Source organism: Muscardinus avellanarius (assembly GCF_963383645.1).
Source record: "Muscardinus avellanarius genome assembly, chromosome: 6".
NCBI classification, from domain to species: Eukaryota; Metazoa; Chordata; class Mammalia; order Rodentia; family Gliridae; genus Muscardinus; species Muscardinus avellanarius.
In genome coordinates this window covers 139,755,151-139,776,850 of record NC_137791.1, presented here as the reverse complement: position 1 = coordinate 139,776,850, position 21,700 = coordinate 139,755,151, and the positions used below count along the sequence as shown (strand labels likewise).

The following is a 21,700-nucleotide window of genomic DNA, read 5'->3' as shown; positions in this document are numbered from 1 at the left end:
TGTCTCAACCTCCTGAATGCTGGGATTACAAGTCTGCGCCACCATGCCTGGCTTTGGCTTCCTTTCTTGATGGGGACAGAAAATGAAATATTTGCCAGTGGCGTAGCTTCAGGCCAGGGCTTGGGCTGGGTCATATCTCAGTGAAGACCCAGCTACGACCAGTATTGCCACCTGTAGAGCTGTGGTGAGCCACCAACCTTCAGCACCCACCTGTCACGTGAAGGCACGGGTGGGAGGCCTGCTGTGCTACTTGCGCTGCCTCCTGGCACCAGGGAAGGGCCTGCAGGAAGGATCTGCAGAACCCATGCTCTCCCAGACCTGCTGCTAGACACCCCAAGCCCCTGCTTTGGCCAGGGTCTGGTCTTTAGGCAAGGGGGCTTGGGAAGTTCAGAGTCATTATCCAGCCACCTGTGAACTAGCACACACCCCCTTCCTGGGGCCTTCAGGGTGCTCTTCCAGGGGACTCAGCCCCTTGTCTCCAGGTTGTCTCAAGGCCACAGACCTGAGGGCTCATCATGTGCTCCAGGAACACTCCTGTCCCTGTTCAGGTAGCTCCGGGCGCCGCTGCTGGCCCAGGTACTAGGAGCAGGCCCCGCAGAGCTGGTCCTGGCCTCCTGCCCCTTCTCTGGTCCAGGTGCACAGGCCGCACATCACACTGGAGGCCCTGCAGATGCTCCAGGACGTGAAGCGGCTGGCTCTCCACGGCAGAGAGCTCCTGGGGCACACCAGCCTGGCCTGGGACTTCCTCCTAGCGCACCCCGCTCTCAGCCATGCTGGGCCTAATCTGGGGCCACAGGCAGGAGGTCTGGGACCGGTGGTTTTTTAGGCAGCAGACTGACGGTGCTTTACCAGGGGATGCCCGTTTCCTCAGCAGGGTCAGCCTTCAGCAGGGCCGTGGCACGCAGAACCAGGCCCTGGGTGGTCACTCGGCAGTGTGGAATGGCCGTGCCCCAGCTTCAGCCGCACTCTCCCCTAGCTCACCTTTCCTTTCTCAAGGGGAGTGAGGGACCCAGCTCCTTGAGGCCTCTGGTTGCCAGGGCAACCCTGCCTTCCACCTGCACTTCATCCAATCCCAGGTAATCTGAGTAATCACGGTTCGGTTCCATTTCCTCTAAGGTCAGCCTCCGCCCCTCAGATTTGTGAGAGCCGGATCAAATAGCCGCATTTGGAGATCTGAGCCCTGGGCTTCAGGGTGCAGAGGGCCAGAGAAGAGGCTGACCAGGCCTGGACCCGCACAGACCGCCGGGACTCACTGGGGACTGTGGCTGGTGTCCCACCGTGGGTCTTTCCGGGTCAATCTCTGGCACCCCAGCACCAGTCAGGAAGCTCCTTCAGCCCTGGTCAAGGGGTCCCACCAGGTGGACATGGGGAGCTCCCGTGGCCAGAGGCCAAGGCTGGGCTGTGTACACCCCCTGCTCAGCAGTCCCAAATGGCCAATCCCACTCCCCAGCCCTCCACAACCACACTTGCTCCTGAGCTACAGTGTTGGCTTTAGGATCCTGAGTCCTCCAGGTCAGGCCAAGACCTGAGGGGCAGACAGAGGCCACCAGGCCGCAGGTGCCCACGATGCCCACCATTCCTGCCTCTGCCCCTGCTTAGCTGTGGCTCACTCTAGACCACTGCCCAGTGAGTAGTAGAAAGTCTCGGTGTAACAGGCCTATGGCCACGGTGGGGGCTGGACACCTAAGAGACACCCCCCCATCAGCCTCCAGCCAGTGCCCTCTGCCTAGCGAAGATATCCAGCTCGAGCCTGGGGGTACACGTCTCCCAGAGATGAGGGGGAGGGGCAGAGCCGGCAGGGCCTACTCAGCTTGTCGTCCTCCCCAGGGGCTTGGCATAGCCTGTGGCCAGCCATGAGGCAGGCCTGGTGTGAGCCCTTCAGAGGGTCCTGTCAGCCAAGCATGGCGCATGCTTGTAATCCCAGTACTTGGAAGGCTGAGACAGGAGGACCGCAGGTTCGAGGCCAGCCTCAGCTACTTAATGAGACCCTATTTCAAAATAAAGAATAAAAAATATGGCTGGGGGTACAGCCCAGAGGTAGAATGCCCCTGGGTTCCATCCCCAGTCACAAAAAAAACCCTTGCAAAACCATCTTCGGAAAGCGGCGCAGTGCTTCACGCCCGCAGGGGGCTCATTTGTTTCACGTCCCGCATGTCTGGCGTTGACATATTGGCCTTGTGGCTTCTCACTCTGACGAGAACATTTACGAGTTTTAGTGTCTTTTTAATTTGTAAATTCCAAACAAATTTTCCTGTACAGTTTGTTTATACTGGAGATTGAGCCTAGAGGCATTCTAGCTGTAAGCGACACCCCCAGCCCTATTTTATTTTTATTTGGAAACAGGGTGTCACTAGGTTGAAGAGCACCTCACTCTTTGCTGAGGGTGTCCCGGAACCTGCGGTCCTCCTGTCCGCCTCCCAAGTACTGGGATTGTAAGTGTGCACCACTGCGCCCAGTGGTCGATGCCTTTTAATGGTGGAGGAGATTTTTTTCCTGTTCTTTCTTCTTCTTGTATGTGTTCATTTGCTTGTTCGTGGCAGTGCTAGGCATCAAACCCAGGCCCTTGCACATGCTGGGCACTCGCTTTACCACTGAGTTATATCCCGATGCTGAGAAAGTTCTTTTCTCTTGTCTGTTGAGGGAAGATTTTGAAAATCAGCCAAAGGGTATGTTGGCTCATGCCTGTAATCTCAGTATTTGGGAGGCTGAGAATGGAGGATTGCAGGTTTGAAGCTAGCCTCAGCAACTTAACGAGGCCCTCAGCAATATAGTGAGCCCTATTTCAAAACAAAATGGGGATGGGAGTATAGCTCTGAGACAAAATGCCCCTGGGTTTAATGCTCAGAAAACCACCCACACCAAAAAAACTAAAGAGAAAAAAAAAAGAAAGATAGAAAAGAAAGAAAAAAAAGAAAGAAAAAATAAAGGCTGGGCATGGTGGCGCATGCTTGTCGCACGCTTGTCATCCCCGCGCTTGGGAGGCAGAGGCAGGAGGATCGCGCAGGTTCTAAGCCAGCCTCGCTGGCTTAAGAGACCCTGTTTCCAAATAAAAAATATAAAAATAGGTCTGGGAGTGTAGTCCGGAGGTAGAAGGGTTCCATTCCCAGTACCACACACACACATAAGTAAATAAATAAATAAATAAATAAATAAATAAATAAATAAATAAATGAATAAGCCAGGCGTCGTGGCACACACTTGTAATCCCAGCATTTGAGAGGCTGAGACCAGAGAAGCGTGGTTCACAGCCAGTCTCAGCTACTTAGCGAGGCCCTTCACAACTCAGTGAGACCATGAGACCCCGTTTCAAAAAATAAAAAGACTAAAAAATAGGGCAGGGGGTGTAGCTCGGAGGTACAATGCCCTGAATTCCATCTTCAGTACCACACACACACACACACACACACACACACACCAAAAAAAAAAAAAAAAAAAGAAAAGAAAAGAAAGAAAAAGAAAATCAGGAAGGGTGTTAGATTCCATCAGGTGCATTTTTCTGTGTCATACTATCCTCACGCTGGCTTCCTGTCGCTGCGTGGTCAGCCACGGGGATGTGTTCACTGAGGTCATCACGCTGGCTTCCTGTCGCTTTGTGGTCAGCTGTCTCTGTGGATTAAGCCAGTTCTGCGCCCCTGGATACGCCCCACTTGATCATGATGTGGTGCCTTTTTGTGTTTTTGGACTCAGTTAAAATAAAAGCTGTTTGGCTGGGCATGGTGGCGCATGCTTGTAATCCTAGTATTTGGGAGGCTGAGACAGGAGGATCCAGGTTCGGAGACAGCCTCAGCAACTTAGGCCATTTGCAACTCAGTGGGACCTTGTTTCAAAAAAAGAATAAAAAATAGGGCTGGAGGCATAGCTTGGAGGTAGAATGCCCCTGGGTTCCATTCCCAGTACTGCAAAAATAAAATAAAAATAAAAGCTGTTTTTCTGTGTCCTTGCCAGATGCCGCGTGGCGTCTCAGCTGTCACCTGGTCGGGCGTCCTTGCCGCAGTTCACGATGGCCGAGGGCCGTCCTGCTCCCTTCCTGGTAGTGTTGTTGAGTTGGTATCATTTCCTCTATGAGTGTTTGGTAGAAACTCTGGGTGAAGACATCTGGGCCTAGGATTCTCTTTCTGGAAAGGCTTTTACCTAAAGACTCAGATTATCTCACAGATTTGTGGCTTTTCAGGTGTCTATTTCCTCTTGAGTGAGTTTTGCAATTTCTGTCTTCTCAGGACTTTGTCTGCGTATTGTCACAGAATTATTCACGTTCAGTTATTTTAATGTGGGGAGAGTCCGGAGCGATCCTGATGGTACCGTGTCTTTCCTCTTGTTTTTGTTCCATGATCCATTTGTAAGAGATTTGTTGATTTTCTTGATCTTCCCAGAGAATCTGTTTTTTGGTCTGGGTGATTTTCTCCACAGTCCATCCGTGTCGTTGACCTCTGCTGTGACCTTTACCATCTCCTCTCTCCTGGCATCTTGGCTTCATCTGCTCTTATTTTCCTAGTTTCTTTCCCTCCCTCCTTCCCTCCCTCCCTCCCTTCCTTCTTTCTTTCTTTCTTTCTTTCTTATTTTCTTTCTTTCTTTCTTTTTTTTTTTTTTTTTTGGTGCTGGGGATGGAATCCCAGGGCATTCTACCTCTGAGCTACACCTCCAACCCTATTTTTTATTCTTTATTTTGAAACAGGGTCTCACTGAGTTGCGGAGGACCTCACTAAGTAGCTGAGGCTGTTCGCCCTTTTGGTGATTTTTCCAATTTATCATGACGAAATGACCTATTGATCTCTGGTAGTCTTCTTTGCTCTGATGCCCACTTTTTGTTAATCTGGATTTTTTGGCTTACTGTTAGCATGGTATATCTTTTCTGATCCTTTTTCTTTTTTTCCTGTTTGTGTCTGGATATTTGAAGGCGTGCTCTGCCACTCTCTCCTTTTTATTTCTTCTTTTGAGACAGTCTCTCTGCGTTATGAGATCTGGGCTAGCCCAGGCCTTTCCATTCTTCCACCGCAGCCTCTCGAGGCGCTGGTGTTACAGGTGTGTGCCATCACACTTGGCTGAATTAACTTTTAACTTTTTAATCTTTTTGTCTCCTTGGTGCCTCACTAGTTGAAATTCTTTATTATTTTAATGGTTGCTTTAGGATTTATACTAAACATTGGGGTTTTCTCTTTTTTTTTTCTTTTTTTGAGGCACTGGGGATGGAACCCAGGGGCATTCTACCTCCAAGCTACACCCCCAGTCCTATTTTTTTATTTTTTATTTTGAAACAGGGTCTCACTGAGTTGCAGGAGGCTTCACTAAGTAGCTGAGGCTGCCCATGAAACACAATCCTCCTGTGTCAGCCTCTCAAATGCTGGGATTACAAGCGTGCACCACCACGCCCGGCATGGGGTTTTCTTTTTAACAGAGTCTTGTTTGTTTCCCAGGTTGGCCTTGAACTCCTGGGCCCAAGCTGTCCTTCTGCCTCAGCCTCGCTAGAAGTTGGGACTACAGGAACGCACCACCATACCTGGCTATATACTAGTTATTCTGTGCATGTGTGGTACTGGGGATGAAACCTGGGGTCATTCTGTCACTGAGCGACACTCCCAGCCCTATTTTTATTTTAAAACAGGATCTCACTAAGTTACTGCATACTGGTCTCAAATCTGCAATCCTCCTATCTCAGTCTTCCAAGTACGAGGATCACAGGCATGCACCGCCATGCCCACTCCTGGGCTCCTGATGTCTTTGAGTAGATTTGTTTCTACCTGGCACCATCTTCTTTCTGTCTGAAGGGCATCTTTTAACATTCCTTCGGTGCAGATCTGCTGGTAATGAATTCTTGTAGTATATCTGAAAAATGCCTTACTTTATATTATTTGGTGTGTGTGTGTGTGTGTGTGTGTGTGAGAGAGAGAGAGAGAGAGAGAGAGAGAGAGAGAGAGAGAGATATCCTGCTTTCTCAGCCTCCCAAGTACAGGCATTACAAGCGTGTGCCATCACGCTCCACGCTTGCCTTTGTGTGTGTGTGTGTGTGTGTGTGTGTGTGTGTGTGTGTGTGTGTGTGTTACTGGGGTTTGAACTCATAGGCATTCTACCTTTGAGCCTCACCACCAGTCTGATTTTACTTTTTATTTTGAAACAAGGTCTCACTAGGTTGATGAACCTCAGTACTTGCTGAGGCTATGCGAGGCTGTCCTCAAAACTATGATCCTCCTGTCTCAGCCTCCCAAGTACAGGGATTACAGACCTGTGCCCTCCACACCGGGCTCCACCTTTGTTTTTTATAAGGCATTTTTGCTGGCAAGGAAGGCTAGCCTGACAGGTTTTTTTTCTAGGTACTAAAGACACTTGCACTGTTTCCACCAAGATGCCAACAAAGCATACTTTCCTTTGTTGCTCTGCACAGAAGATGTTTCTTCTCTGAGCTGCTTATCAGTTACTTTGCAGAATGTTTTCAGATTTTTGTGTGTGTGTGGTACTGAGGGTGGAACCCAGGAGCTTTTCTACCTCTAGGATATATACTCCCACACCTGTTTTATATTTTATTTGGAAACAGGGTCTCACTAAGTTGCAAAGGCCTCACTAAGTAGCTGAGGCTGTCTGAAAACTGTGATCCTCCAGTCTCAGCCTCCCAAATGCTGGGGTTACAAGTGTGCGCCACCACGTCCGGCTGATTTGTTCCGCTTTTCACAGCTGTGGGTTTATGTTTTTGTTTTTTTTATCACTTTTTGAAAATTGTGCCACTTTTTATTGGAATACTTTTGGTTCTCCCCTTCCACTGGCTCCCCCTGGGGCCCCAGGTCGGTGTGCGCTGGACGCTGCTCTGCGGGCCACTTTGCTTCTTGCACTCTCCCCGGGAAATGGCTCATCGGGACGGCTGTGGCAGTCAGGCCCTTGATGCTTCTGCAGCACCCCTCAGCCTGTCCGTCTTCCTTGTGGCAGGCACTAAGCTTTACCTCTGGAGGTTCAGTTCGAGGCTTCCCGCTTTCCCACATCTCTGCATAACACGTTCAGCCTTCCTGCAGCATCTTGACAGCGGCACGTTCTCCCCACCAGTGCTCGGCCTCTCTGGACGGATCCCCGCTTGAATGAGGTCCCATGTCCTGGCTCGCCGTGGCCGTGCAGCACTGGCTGGCTCTGTTGCTCCTGCTGTAAGTATTCCTGCACGTGTTTCTGGGATGTGACTGGATCACTTGGGAGCTGAGCGACCCTCGGCTGTTTTCATGTTCCCAGGCCCAGAACTGTCCAGTCCAGGGTGATTCTCCCCTCCCCGAGGCAAGACCCTCTTCCTGCTCCGCCGAGGCCCCTGGAGCCCCGGGCTCCGCTCCTCTGGGTGCCTCTCTCAGCACGCAGTCTCCTACCTGCTGTTCTGCCCTCGGGAAGCCTGGGGGTGCCCCCCTCTGCTGTCTCCCGTCCTCTCCGAGCCCAGTGAAGGGCAAAGAGGACTTGCCGGGGCTTACCTGTCCAGCGGGCCTCAGGACCAGGGAGCAGCCTCGCTCCAGGTTTCACTTTTAAAGGGGCAGGGCTCATGCTGGCCACTGGTTCATCATGCCAGCCCCTGTCGCTGAGGAGCCTTGCAGTGCCTGGCTCTGGGCTGCGGGGGGGCCCCCAGCAGTGGCTCCGACGTGGCGGGGCGGGGCGGCCAAGCCCCACACCTCCGCCAGGGGGCAGCGCGTCTCTGCGCGGGGAACCCAGCGCCAGGATGAGGAGCAAGGGGAGGGGCTGGGAGGCAGACGGATGGGGGGCGGGGATAGAGGACAAGGGTGGGGGCTCCGGTGCAGGTGCAGGGGACAGGATCTAAGGGTGGGGGCCCGGGTGAACAGGGGACTTGGCAGGGGCAGGGAGCAAGGCCTGGAGAGGGAACGGGGCAGGTGTACCTGCCTCCCCCAGCTGCAGCTACTGCACCTGTCCACCATGACCCCTCCTCCTTGCCCACCTTCTCCCGGGCCTCGCAGGCCCGCCCCCTGCTCCTGACCTCCCCCACTCAGTCACCTTTACACACACCTGCTGGGCTCTTCATGCTTCAGTGATGTCTCCTCACAGGCCTGCCCATGAAGTCTGGGCCTGCCTCACACCGACCCCAGACCTTGTCGCCCACCTGCCCACTTTTTCCTGCAACCTGTCTGTGACCCCCTGTGCCAGCTCAACAGCCCTCAGATGACCCACAGGCAGACTGTGGGCTGCCCTCAAAGCGCCTCAGCGTTGCCAGGCCTCCTGTATGCCTGGGAGGTCTGCCTGGTCGGCACCTGGCTTCACCCAGGATGCAGAGCAGGCCTGCTGGACTCACCGCCACCCACCTACTGCTTGCCCACCCTGGGCCAGAGACAGGATGTGGGGCTGGGGGCACTGCCCAGCAAGGCCTCCCCAGTTTCAGCCTTCCCTGGAACGCTTCCTGAAAGAGGGAATTCCGAGCCCAGAAAGGAGAGGCTGCTCTTGACAGAAGAGCGTGGCAGAGATGCCTCAGGGGAGATAAGCAGTGTGTGCACGTGTGTGGGGGGCATTGATCTGTCCAGAGTTGAGGGGCAGGAGACACTGCGGGTGGGTAGGCCCAGCCTTCCCTGGTGCTGAGGACATGGGAGAGTGTGGAGTCTCTATTTCAGGGATGAGATGAGACGCCATGGGAAGGCTGGCCCAGGCACTCAGGCCAAAGGAATGCTGGGGTGGCTCAGAGCCCTGCTGGTGGGTGGTGGGGCCTGGGAACCAGTGCTGAGGCACCGAGCAGGTGCAGCAGATGGCTCCAACACTGCACTCCCCGAGTCGCCAAGTCGTGGGTAAGTTACCTGCCCTCCGTTTCCCCATGGCTACCGGAGCACAGCAAGCCACCTGCCTGGTATCGAGGACACAAGGGGGTGTTGATTATTATTATTAACACCATCAGCATTCATGTCCTTTGATTACTTACTATCACTAGCAGGTGAGCAGCGGTAAGCCTCCGGGTGGGCTGGGGGTCCGTATCTGTCCTTAGGGGAACTAGGAAAATTCAGGGGCCCAGAGCAGGACCTCCTGGACCCCCATGGCCCAGCCCTGGCCCAGCCCCGTCCCAGAGTAGGTGGCCTCTCGGCTCCCAGCAGCACCCCCGGGGCGCGGACCTCTAGGCCAGGGAGCACTCCGTGGCCGTCCATCCAGCTCCCTTCCTCCCCGGGTATCAGGAAGACAGTCCAGGCTGGAGACGGCGGCAGGGGTCAGCTCCCCGCCCGGCCGGGCGCCGCTCTGCTCAGGCGGGGGTGGGTGGGAGCCGCGGCCCCCAGCGGGCTAGCCGCGGGCGCGACGGGGCGGAGCGGGCGCGCCCTGGGGAGCCGCCCGCCCGCGGGGCCGCCCCGCCCCGCCCCGCAGCGCGAGGGTTAAGCTGCGAGCCTGGCGGGCGCGCGCGCGGATTGGAGCAAAGTTGCGGGCCGGGGCGGGGCGCGGGGCGGGCCGGGCCGCGCCGATTGGCCGGAAGTTGTGCGGGGCGGGGCGCGCGGCGGGCCGGGCCGCGCCGATTGGCCGGAAGTTGTGCGGGGCGGGGCGCGCGGCGGGCTCGGCGCTCGCTCCGGGAGGGTTGACAAAGCCCCGCAGGGAAGCACGCCTCGCGGCGCGGCGCCCCGGGCCCCTCGCCCCGCCGCCCGCGCGCCCCGCCGCCCCCGACGGCGCGGCCCGCCCCAGCCCGGCCCGGCCGCCCGCGCCCAGGTAGCGCCGCCCCGCCCCAGGCCGGGCCCGGGGCCGCGGGGCGGGATGCGGCGCCCCGGGCGGCGATGACCGCGGCGCGAGGCCCGCGGGCCCGGCCCTGACCCGCCGCGCGCCGCCCCGAGGTGAGCCCCGCCGGGCGCGCGGGACCCCAGGGCGGGCTGGGGGGCCGGGCCGCCGCCGCCGCCGCTCCGCCGGCCCTGCCCCGCGCCCCGCCCCGCACCCCACGTGGGCCCCCCAGCGCAAATTTGTCCGCTAATGGCGCAGGCGATTATCTGCGGGGCCGCTCGGTGTTGTGTGTCCCGCGGGCAGGGCCCAGTTACAAGCGCCAGGAATCCAGACGGTGTGTGGAGAGGGGGCGGCCGTAATTAGTGTAAACCCTTTGTCTGCCTTTGATACCGCAGCTCCTCCCGCGGTGCTTCCTCCGCCCGGAGCCCCGGCGCCGAGGGGGGTCGGACTCCGACCCCGGCCCGCCGCGTCTCGCCCGCCTGCGCCCGAGTCCCAGAGCGGCGCCCCAGGCCCCGGCCAGTGACCGCGCCCCCACCCCAAGCCCGACCCGCGAGATGTCGCCGAGCCCCGCGCTGCTGCTGCTGCTGCTGCCGCCGCTGCTGCTGGGGGCCCTCCCGCCGCCCGCTGCCGCTGTGCGAGGTGAGTCCTGGCGCCCACCCTGCGCCGGCCCCGCAGCGCCGCCCCTTTCCGCAGCCCTGAACCGTAGCACACCCTGGGATACTCCAGCTCACCTGAAGGACCTCAGGCTCACTTAGTTGGCTGGCCAGTGGGTCCTTACCCCCAGGACGCTTGTAGTCTTGTGCACACACTTTCACACACATACCTGCAGGGGAGGGCATCCGGTCGCCCTGTGGATTCTTGGGGAGTGGGCTGTTTGTGGCCAAGTGGACCCAATTAGGTCTCTGGGAACCTGCAGAGACCCTCCCGGAGGCCAGGCCCGGTAGGGGAGACATGGTGACATTCCTGGTCTAGCACCCATGGTGACCCAGTCCTGGGCCTGGGGTCTGCTGGTCCCAGGCAGCAGAACAGGGTGGAAGCCGCGGGGAGGTCGGGGCAGTCCCCGCAGTGTGAGGACATCCTGCAGGATGAGGACTGGCCTCAAGGCAGGTACCTGAAGGCTGCAAACCTCAGGGCCACGTGCTTTGCCGTTAGAGATACACCACACTGTGGTCTGGGCCAGGCCTCACCCATCTGATGTCCAAGGGGGGCAGCCTTGCTCTTGGTCCAGCCCCCACGAGGGGCGTCTGTGGCTGATGGAAGGCATATGCCCGCGGAGCCTCCTGCCCGCCATGTTCCAGGACCAGGAGGGCACAGCGCTGTCCTGCCCATGGCTAGGCGGGTCCAGTGGCCAGGCCAGCCCTTCGGGTGTGTTGACCACTCAGGATCGTCCCTGCTCTGTCCACCAGTCCTCTGCGGCTTGGCACCCCTCCCCTGTCCCCCAGTGAGTGCACCGAGCCCAACCTGGCCTTATATGGCCACGTTCGGGTGGCGGGCGGCGACCCAGGTGGGCCTTATGCCACCCTGCCCCCCCACCCCCCCTGCTGGGACTGGCTGCTGGAGGGTGGGGGCTGTCCAGGCGTGGCCAGGCTGGGCAGTGCGCTGGGCACTGCGGGCACTTGGGCCATGCCGGGTGAGCCCCACCCGCTCACCTCGGCTGGCGGCCTGGGCTTCCACTCATCTTTGATCTGCATGGACTCTGCCATCCTTGCACCTGCCGGTTCTCTGCCCGCTCAGCCAGGAGGCTCTGGAGGCCTCTGTCCTGCCATGGCGCTGGCCGAGTACAAGGCTGGCTGCTGGATGGCAGCGGGTAGGCAGGGCCTGCCTCTTCACTGATGGCCCTGGAAGGGCCATCCTCCGCCCTTGGCCCCCTTGGCTGTGGCCTTGGGGCCGCACCTCGTATCCGGCCCTGGCTCTGCTGGCGAAGGCCCTGGCAGCGCAAGGGAGCTGCTTTCCAAGGGCCAGGGCCTCTGTGGTTTGGGGTGGAGGTGGGGAGGAACGTGTTTCCTGCGCTATGCCGACTTCCCCTCCAGCCCAGCCTGACTGCCGGGCAAAGTCACTCGGATCCATTCCTAGTTCCCCCTGAGCAGGTCCAGTTTGGACCTTCAGGGGGACCAGAGAACTAGATAGAGAATTTGGGCTGTTTTGAAAGCCATTTCCCTGGGGTGTCGCAGTTTCTGGAATCAGCCCATCTCTAGATCCAGATCATATTTTAAAAGTTCCCCTTTGCCCAAAGTTTCACAATCTTGGTGGGTTTGTCTTAGACTGTTTTTTCACACTGGGAAAAGATAGGCTCTGGCTTTCTCCATTCTATTTTACTTCTCACAGTGGGAACTTGAGAGGTTCTGAGTGAGATACCCTACACAGAGAGCTGTAAAGGAAGTCCAGCAAGGCTTTCTGAGAAGGGCCGCAAGGACGGCCTGGGGGTCAGTCTCCAAGCAGCCAGCCCATGAGGCCACTCCCTGGCCCTTTGGACCCGGTTGCTGTGCTGGTGAGCAGGCCTTGACCTGTGGTTAGGGTGCCCGCCATGGCTACTTCGTGGGGCTAGAGACGAGGGTGTGGGAACAGAAGAGGTAGGGTCAGGGCGGCGTGCATGGCACTGACCCCAGGCTCTGGCCAGCTTGTAGGAGGCTTCCTCCCCCGGGCGGTGCTGACCAGTGCACGGCCAGGGCTGAGGTGGACCTGTTGGAGCTGGGCCCAGGCGCTGTGAGGTGGGGATTCAGGCCAGCCTTCCATTCACGTCTGGGCCCCACTCCTGCAAGGGAAAATAAATCACTGTCCCCTTGGGGGGAGGGAGCCGCGAACAAAGTCGCCTTTGGCTGGGCCTGGAAAGCCGAACCGGCTTCTTTATCCTTTGTGCGGGAATCAATCAGGCTCTCAAAGTTGCCTTTCAGCCCGCCTGCCCTGTGCGGGGCCTGGCTAGGGGAAATGTTGGTTTTTCCCCTGGCCCGATCCTAGCGCAGGCACTGCTGACGAGCAGGGGCAACGGGCTGTGGCCCCACACCCCCATACCTGCCTGCCACCTGGCCACGTAGGGCTGGGCCCACGCTGGCAGCCGCTGCCCTTTCTGGTGACTTCAGCCCTGCGTCCCAGTGACAGCCCCAGTGGTGGAGGGCAGCTGTGCCTAGGCACCACCCCAGACCTTAGGCAGTTGGCCTGCTTTCCCTTACTTCCTGTGGAGGCCTCGGGGCACCCAGCTTGGCTGCCCTTGGGTGAAGAGCAGGGCCGCTTCCCACCTGGGAGCAGGAGTCCACAATCCAGAATGGCTGGAGCCAAGCAGGATACATGCTGGAGGAGTTCGTGGGCCTAGGGGAGGTGGGTAGCAGGCCAGGAAGTGATGCCAGCCAGGGAGCTGTCAAGGTCAGGGGCTTCCCGTTTGACAGAAAGACGACCCCTGTTCTTCCTGCTGGGAGAGTTTATTTCTTGAGAGATTTGTGTGAGCTGTTCAGGGGCTGTGGAGGAGTGATAGGGACCTCCAGCCACGGCAGAGAGGGAGCTGCGTGTCACGCTGGCCTGGGTGGGGGCTGGTGGGCAGGGAGGTCCAGGCCCTCTTGTGTGTTGATAGCCCAGGGCTTCTCAGGGCTCCAGGGTCATGACACAGTGGCTCCTCTGCACTTCTTGAAGCCCACCTACCCAGTTCCCCATGGTGGCTCTGGGGCTATGGCTGGAACCCTTGACCACATGCTGGCTGCAGGTAGCACCAGGTGTCCTGAGGCCTGGGAAGCTGCACCCTGTAGCCTCCAAGGGCTGGGAAGGCCCTGCCTGGGTGGTTTGCCTACCCAGCACACTGACAGCCAGGCCTGTCCTTGAGAGATCCCCATGTAAACAGCACCTCACCTAGTGTGCCTGTGCCTGCAGGGCTGGGAGTGGGCTGCCCGGCCTGGGGGCTGGGCGCCTGTAGGGACACAGCTGGCCCCTGGGCTCGGGCCTCTGGGATGCAGTCTTGCTGACTTGTCTGAGGTGCCAGCGGCTGTTGAGGCCAGCAGTCAGGGCTGTGGCTGCTGTAGGGGACCTGAACCCTAAAGTTCCAGGCTGTGGCCTGTTGAGTTGGTGTTTGTGAGATGTAGGGTGGGCATGGGGACGCAGGTGGCTTGATGTCTAGTGGGTTTGGGAAGGTCTGGACACAAATTGGGGTGGCCTGGGTGTCCAGAACAGCCCCCTGGGTGGGTACTGTGTCAGTATCCACCTTGGGTGGTGTCTACACAGATCCCCTCAAGACAGTGACTCCATCTGGTGACACTGGTACCCGCTGTGTGTGACCAAGAGAAATGTTCCGAATCCAGGGGTCCACAGGTGCTGCCTGAAGGCTTTCAGAGGAGCCATAGACCTGGAGGGTCGGCAGGACCCCCAGGGCCACCCCAGCTGATGGCTGCTTGGGGCCCTGTGCCCTGGGCCTGAGCCCATGCGGATGAGTAGTGGTACGTGTGTGTTGTGGCCCACGAGTGGCCCATGAGGGCTGGGCAGAGCCTGGCCCCAGATGCCTGGTGGTCAGTGGGGTCCTATGATTGTTACCTGTGCGAAGCCTAACCCTCCTAAGGGATTCACCTGCTCTGGTTTACTCAGGCTGTGGCTTCCTAGGGCAGGTGCTGGCCCTGGGGACCATCTCGTCTCTGGAACTTTTCATCTCCTGCGCCAGGGCCTCAGGGGTCCCTGCGTACTGGCCAGGTATGGGTGTGAATGCTGTACCTTCTTTTCATAACCAGAGGGCCAGGATGGCACCTCTGCAGTTTGAGTGCTGACCACAGAAGGCCTAGCTGGTTTGTCCACATTGGGCAGATGCCCCAGGACCCCACCTGGTTCAGTTCTTGCTGTGGCCTTCCGAGAGGCCTGTACGGGTACGGAGTGGGCCAGAGGCCCATGCCACTCTCTAGCTCTCTGGTCAGGAGCAACACACTGTCAGGCATCTGGCTGCTTGTCCCCACCCCATGGCCAGGACCACTGCCTGGCTGGAGAATTCCTTTCAGGCCCAAATTGCTGGGGTTGTACAGGGCTTGCTAGGTTAAGGTTCATGTTCAGCTGGGCCTGAGCTGACCTGGTGGTTCCCACACACTTACACCCCACCATGCCTAGTTGGCCTGTGCCAAAATCAGCCTCTCCGGGGAAGAAGCTCAAGGTCAGCAGGATAGGGCTGGAATGGGGGCTGCTGTAAGGCGGGGAGCACCAGCCATCAGCCTTACCAGCTCTACTTGGCTTGTGCTAGGCCTGTCCCTCTGGGTGCCCTCTCCACTGTCCCCCAGTTGGGCACCTTAGCCCCGACTGCAACCACATCTTATTTCAAGGGAGGACTCCTATATAGACCCACCATGCCTTCTGCTGGGAAGGACCGTTACCTCCACTGGGTCAGGCACCCCACCTACCCCGCTGGGGTTTCTGGGTTCTGCACGATGGGGGTTTGGCTGCCCTGGAGGCTCTGGAGAGACGAGTGCTGGGTGTGGTGTGGCGGCCCAGGGCCTCCAGATCCTTCCTGAACACTGCAGGGCAGATCTAGAAGGTGGGATTGAGGTCTTCCCAGCTGTTTGCTGGAACTGACCTTCCCCTGTGGTTGGTGTATGTGTGTGTGTGCGTGCATGTGCGTGTGTACACGCACGCCCTGCGTGTCCTTGCTGGCCCTCTCCAGGCCCAGGTGGACTTTATTCTGGGCAGCCTCCCTACATGCACTGTGCTGAAGCTGGGCCAAGCCACCCCAACGTCTAGTCCCTGCTGGGCCTTCTTGGGCTTTGACTGGGACATGTGCAGACTTGGGGTCTTCCTGGAGGAGCTGGCCTTGGGGAGGCATGGCTGTGCAGAGCTACCCTGTAGCTTGAGGTTTGGCTGTCAGGAGCCAGCCCCTGCCAAGTGCATCTCTGCCAGACTTTCCTGGGGGGCAGAACATAGGACAGCTAGTCCTCTCACTGCCTGTGAGCCTCAGGTCCTGCCTCAGTTTCCTCCTTGTCTGAGTGGTTTCAATGGCTCATCCAGGTGGAACAATAGGGGATTGTGTGTCCTGGGCTAGTTATAGAGCTGAGGCCTCCATGCTACAGCCAGAATACCCAGGAATCTGGGGGCCAGGGTTCCCAGTAGGTAGGCCCTTGTGCGGGTCTCTCCCAAGGCCAGATAGCCCAGGGGCCTGGCCCAGGCGGTATGCTGGAGCCTGGGTGGGGGAGGGGAGGGCAGGGAAGGGCTGGCAGGGGTACTGTTTGCTTTAGGATAAGGCTGGCTCCTCTGGCCAGCCTGCCGCCGGCCTGTCCCCAGCAGTGTGTGCAGGCTGGCCCTGGGGGCCCTGCTTCCGGCCATCTGGTGGTCACTCAGCTCTGCCCTTTCTCAGCAGTGGCCACCGGCAGGGGTCTCTACCTCTGTCATCCTTTGGGCTCCTGTCTCCCAGTGGGCTTCTCCCCAGGCTCCTCTTCCCTCTGGTGGGGTGGGGAGAGGGGTGTGGGGACCCCTCCTGGGGCATAGTGAGGTCAGGTTTCTCTGCCCCGAGCACCCTGTCTGGTTGTGTGTGGGGGTCAGCCTGGGCCTAGGCAGCTCCAGGGGTGCTCCAGCTTTCTTGTGTGTGCATGTGGTTGTGAACTGCCCGTGGGGTGTCTCTCCACAAAGCCCTGGGCCCACGCCAGCTGGGGTGGCCAGTGTAGGGCCTGGGCTCCTCCTTCACTGCCCTGCAGCCTGGGAGGCCCTGTGGATGGTGGAATTTCAGACAGTGACAGGTGGTGGGCAGGGTCTGCCTGGGAATGGGGTTGAAGAGGGGGTCTCAGGAGGCCCATGTGTCTATGGGCCCAGCAGACTCCCCCTGTGAGCTGGGGTGGGGCCCTGAGAACTGCCCTGGGTGGCCCACACAGGAAAGGGGAGAGGCGCAGGCAGCCTCTTCCCACTTCTGCTCTCTCCCTTTTTTTTGGGGGGGGGGTCAGGGAGGCTGGTGAGGAGAGGCTGCTGTGGCAACCTTAGCTAACACTGGCCTGAGGCATGTGCCAGGGTCGAGGGGACCCAGGTAAGGGGGAGATGTGGGTCAGGGAAGAGGGCCCCCAAAAGGCAGGCAAGGGGTGGGCTGGGCAGATGAGGACAAGAGAGTGGGGTCTGGGAAGAGGCCTGTGTTTCTGGTCATAGAACGAAACACCAGGTGCCCATGCCCCACTCCCGGAGTCAGACTAGGGGGCCGGAACCCCTTCCCGGAGCTGGCAACTCCCTCCATCCTTGGGCCACTCCCGCCATGATGGGAGCCTTGGAGTGGCTACGAAGGCCCACGAAGTGCCAAGGAAGCAGCTGCTCTGAGCACCACAGGCACACCGTAGGCCAGGTGGCCGGGGGCACACAGTGGCTGGTTCTGAAAAACACCAGCCCACAGCACCGCTGAGCAGATCTCTTGGTTCTCTCTGCATGCTGGCCTGGGGCCCATGCGGGAGCCACTGCTGGCCAGGGTGGATGCCCCTCACCTGTGGTGGTATGGATGGGCAGGGGCCTATGGCTGCCTCTCCTGGTACAGGGGTGCAGAGGACACGGCTGTGGCAGAGGGACACTATGGAGAGCCGGTCCCGTGGAAGTCATGCTATGGGAGGGACCCAGCCCCCGTCAGGGGCCTAGGGCTCCCAGCTGGACAGGACCCTGAAGCTCCCTGGGGACCTGCTCAGTCCCTGCCCTCTCCAGACAATTGCCCTTTGACCCTGGAGCCTTGGGTCATGCCTCCACAAGACTCAGCCACCTGGCAGGGAATGAGCCATCGGGCCGACCAGCGGTCTGGACAGATACTCTCCCTGGATTCAGACAGCAGATGGGCACTGAGACGGAGACCCAGACCTCCTGTGTGCATGCATGAGTGCACACACACCTGCGGGTACCCTTGCTTGTCTGAGGCAGGTGTGGCACTGCTGGTGGGCACACACTGGCTATCCTGCCTGGACAGCTCTCTGGCCAGCCTGTTCCACTCATGTGTATTGGCTGTGAAGTCTCTGCCTATTGCCCAGGCTGGCTGGACCCTGGGGCTGGGTGAGTAGGGTGCAGGAGGATGGGGTCCCCAGTTGGGGTAGGCCTGGTGAGCATGCTGTTCTTCAGGGCCATGTGTGCAATACAGGGCCCAGCCCAAAGCCCCTGTCCCTGGAGTCCTGTCCTCTGGCCTGGGGTGCATGGCTTCTTCCCATGTGACCAGGAGCTGACCTTGCTTTCTTGATTTATACTCAGGCTGTGGCCGGGCGTGGTGGCGCATGCTTGTAATCCCTGTGCTTGGGAAGTTGAGACAGGAGGACCGCACAGGTTCGAAGCCAGCCTAGGCTATTTAGTGAGGCTCTCAGCAACTTAATGAGACCCTGTTTCCAAATAAATTATAAAATAGGTCAGAGAGTATAGCCTGGAGGTAGAAAAGGCCCTGGGTTCCACCCCCAGTACCACAAAAACAAAACAGAGTCGGGCTGTGTCCCATCCCTCTGGGGACCCTTCTGCTGCCTCTGCCCCTGGGGTCATCCAGCTGGGCACTTGGGACTGTGTGTTATTGGACATGGGCATCTGTGGTCTGGGAGGAGGGCCTGTGCCTGGTGGGAGCCCCGAGTGGACTCCAGGTGGGCCGGCAGGGCAGCCCCTGACACCTGTGCCCAGCCCGACCAAGCCTTCTGATTCCCTGCAGGCCCCCCGAGAATGGCAGACAAGGTGGTCCCGCGGCAGGTGGCCCGGCTGGGTCGCACCGTGAGGCTGCAGTGCCCGGTGGAGGGGGACCCACCACCGTTGACCATGTGGACCAGGGATGGCCGCACCATCCACAGTGGCTGGAGCCGCTTCCGCGTGCTGCCCCAGGGGCTGAAGGTGAAGCAGGTGGAGGCTGAGGATGCAGGCGTGTACGTGTGCAAAGCCACCAATGGCTTCGGCAGCCTCAGCGTCAACTACACCCTCATTGTGATGGGTCAGTCAGTGTGTGGGGCAGAGGCTGCGGCTGGGCCGGGTGCTGGGTGGGCTGTGCAGTGGGACAGTGGGTGTAACTGGGGGGCAACACCTGGGCAGGTGAGCCAGCAGGACCCAGAGAAACAACCCTGTAACCCAGTCCCTGCTCACTTGGTCTGGGCTTGGCCCAAGGGACAGAGGGGCCCAGGGGCGGGACCCGTCACCACCCCACACTGGCCGTGCAGCTGGGCCCTCCCTTCCTCCGCAGACCAGCCTGGGCGTGGGAGCAGGGCGGGGAGGCCCGGGCGGTGGTCCCACTTCGGGGTGACGGACGGGAAGGCCCCAGGCTTTGGCCGGGTGTGCCCTGGCGGTGGCGGCTTGCGACTTTGAGGCTCAGGTTTCGGAGTTCAGAGGGGCCGCCGGGAAGCGAATGGCCTTTCTGTTCTCTCCTGTCCCTGGGGCCCGGGCACTGGGGAATGGACAGGTGTCCCTGGTGACACTCCCTGCGCACATTGGTACCAGGCGCTTGCACCCCGCCCTCTTTGCTGGCTCCCCACACGGGGCCCAGGCTGGCCTCCTGCACCATGGAGGACCAGGCAGCCTGAGATGGCCCAGCCCTTAGTGCCAGGCTTGGGCAGAGGCGGCTGTCACAGGACAGGCAAAGGGACATTCCTCAGCATGCCCGGCGCTGCCCAACGTAGGCTCACAGGCCCCCTCTGGGTCATGGAATGGAAATATTGCGGCTGTCTCCCCCCCACGTCCTTTCAAAGGGATGATGACCAGGCGGTATGTGAACCATGTCTCCTCACCAAGTGCTCGGCCCCTTGATGTGGGCTAGGGTTACCGCAGCTGCCGGCTGGGCCTGGCCCCCTCCTCCCTGGTCCAGCAGACCCCCCGGAGCCGGGGGGGGGGGCTCCAGTCACACCCATGCCTGTCGGGGTCACCTGCACCCAGGGAGTGGGCTGGCGGTATCCCTGCCCAGCTGTCCCTGGATTCTGAGATGTGGGTGTGACCATAGCCTTGGCTTGGATTCTGGGGCTGTCCTAGCAGGGCCCCTCAGTGCCCCTCACCTGCCCTCCCTCGGGCCTCTCCCTTTTTCTGCAGACGATGTCAGCCCAGGGAAGGAGAGCCCGGGGCCTGGCAGCTTCTCTGGGGGCCAGGAGGACCCAGCCAGCCAGCAGTGGGGTGAGCTTGAGATGGGTGCCACTGCCTTCCTGGGGTGGGGTGGTGGCCGCCCTGCCACCCACAGACCTTTCTCACTGACTTCGATGTTCCCTACCCGCAGCACGGCCCCGCTTCACACAGCCCTCCAAGATGAGGCGGCGGGTGATCGCACGGCCCGTGGGCAGCTCTGTGCGGCTCAAGTGCGTGGCCAGCGGGCACCCACGGCCCGACATCATGTGGATGAAAGATGACCAGGCCTTGACGCGCCCAGAGGCTGGTGAGCACAGGAAGAAGAAGTGGACCCTGAGCCTGAAGAACCTGCGGCCCGAGGACAGCGGCAAGTACACGTGCCGGGTGTCGAACCGCGCAGGCGCCATCAACGCCACCTATAAAGTGGACGTGATCCGTGAGTGCTGGGCCAGGCCGGGGCGGGTGGGGCCCTGCAGGGCAGGAGCCATGCCAACCTCTGTGTCCCACCCCAGAGCGGACGCGCTCCAAGCCAGTGCTCACAGGGACGCATCCTGTGAACACCACGGTGGACTTCGGGGGGACCACGTCCTTCCAGTGCAAGGTGCGCAGCGACGTGAAGCCCGTCATCCAGTGGCTCAAGCGGGTGGAGTACGGGGCCGAGGGCCGCCACAACTCCACCATCGACGTGGGCGGCCAGAAGTTCGTGGTGCTGCCCACGGGCGATGTGTGGTCGCGGCCTGACGGCTCCTACCTCAACAAACTGCTCATCTCCCGCGCCCGCCAGGACGACGCGGGCATGTACATCTGCCTGGGCGCCAACACCATGGGCTACAGCTTCCGCAGCGCCTTCCTCACGGTGCTGCCAGGTGTGTGCTCCCGGGCCCCGGGATGCCTGGCCGCGTGGTGCGGGTCATGCCCACCGCGTGGGGGCCCAGGGAGCTGTCCTGTGGGCTGATTTACCCCCACAGTGATTTTCTCCTGCTAACCCCTTGCTGCTCTCTCCCTTGCAGACCCCAAACCGCCAGGGCCACCCGTGGCACCCTCGTCCTCGACTACGAGCCTGCCGTGGCCGGTGGTCATCGGCATCCCGGCTGGAGCGGTTTTCATCCTCGGCACCGTGCTGCTTTGGCTCTGCCAGGTCAAGAAGAAGCCATGTGCCCCCACACCTGCGCCCCCCCTGCCAGGGCACCGCACCCCTGGGGCAGCTCGAGACCGCGGTGGGGACAAGGACTTGCCGGTGCTAGCTGGGGGGCTTTGTGAGGACCACGGGCCCCCGGCTGCCCCCCAGCACCTGCTCAGCTCGGGCACAGCTGCTGGCCCCAAGCTGTACTCCAAGCTGTACACGGATGTGCACACACACACACACACGCACTTGCACACGCACTCCCACGCGGAGGGCAAGGTCCCCCAGCACCAGCACACCCACTACCAGTGCTAGGCAGCTGCCACCACGAGCAGGCGTGTGGGGACAAGGACAGGCTGGAGGGCAGAGGATAAAGCAGAGGGCCATTGTGCCCTGGGCGCTCTGGGCAAGGCACGCACAGACGTACAGACAAGCAGACATGCACACACACGCACCACACACATCCACGCATCTTTGGAGGGTTTGTGTTGTGTGACTTGGCAGTGACGCACCGATGGGCTAGTAGATGAAGGAAGCCCTGGCCCCGGGGAGGAGGGTTCCTGGCGCTGTGGCCACACCCAGCCCCACCGTGTCCCTGTCCAGCTGCCCGGCTGCCCAGGGGTCTCCGTACCCCGGCCCCAAGGCTGGAGCTGGCTGTGGGCACCCTAGCCCCTGTCCTCCCACTGCCAGAGAGAGGGGCCTTGGTATTTATATTTAAGAAATGAAAGTAATATTAATAATGGTGAAAGGGCTGGGCTGCGAGGACTGACTGTTCTGGGGCCAGCCTGGTGGCCATGCTGGATGGCCATAGCCCCTTGGGCCAGACACCCACCACTCCTGGTGGGCAGCCAGGCCTCTGTAACTTTATATAGAGTTGGAGCTGAAGCCTCATATATTTAATTTATTTTGTTAAATGAGAATGTGTGCACCCTTTCCTCTGTGCCGTCTCTGCCTGAGTATAACCCA

At 59.8% G+C, this 21,700-nt stretch overlaps 1 protein-coding gene across 1 annotated transcript; it reads left to right on the top strand.

The window, feature by feature from the left end:
• Positions 1-10,196: 10,196 nt before the first annotated feature.
• FGFRL1 (fibroblast growth factor receptor like 1) lies at positions 10,197-21,049 on the top strand (the record flags this gene model as incomplete). The annotated part of the gene is made up of 6 exons (XM_080697978.1): positions 10,197-10,281; positions 18,227-18,499; positions 19,582-19,662; positions 19,763-20,047; positions 20,124-20,477; positions 20,622-21,049. The coding sequence occupies 6 exons, from the start codon at positions 10,197-10,199 to the stop codon at positions 21,047-21,049; spliced, it is 1,506 nt and encodes a 501-aa protein (XP_080554104.1).
• Between the last annotated feature and the right edge of the window lie 651 nt (positions 21,050-21,700).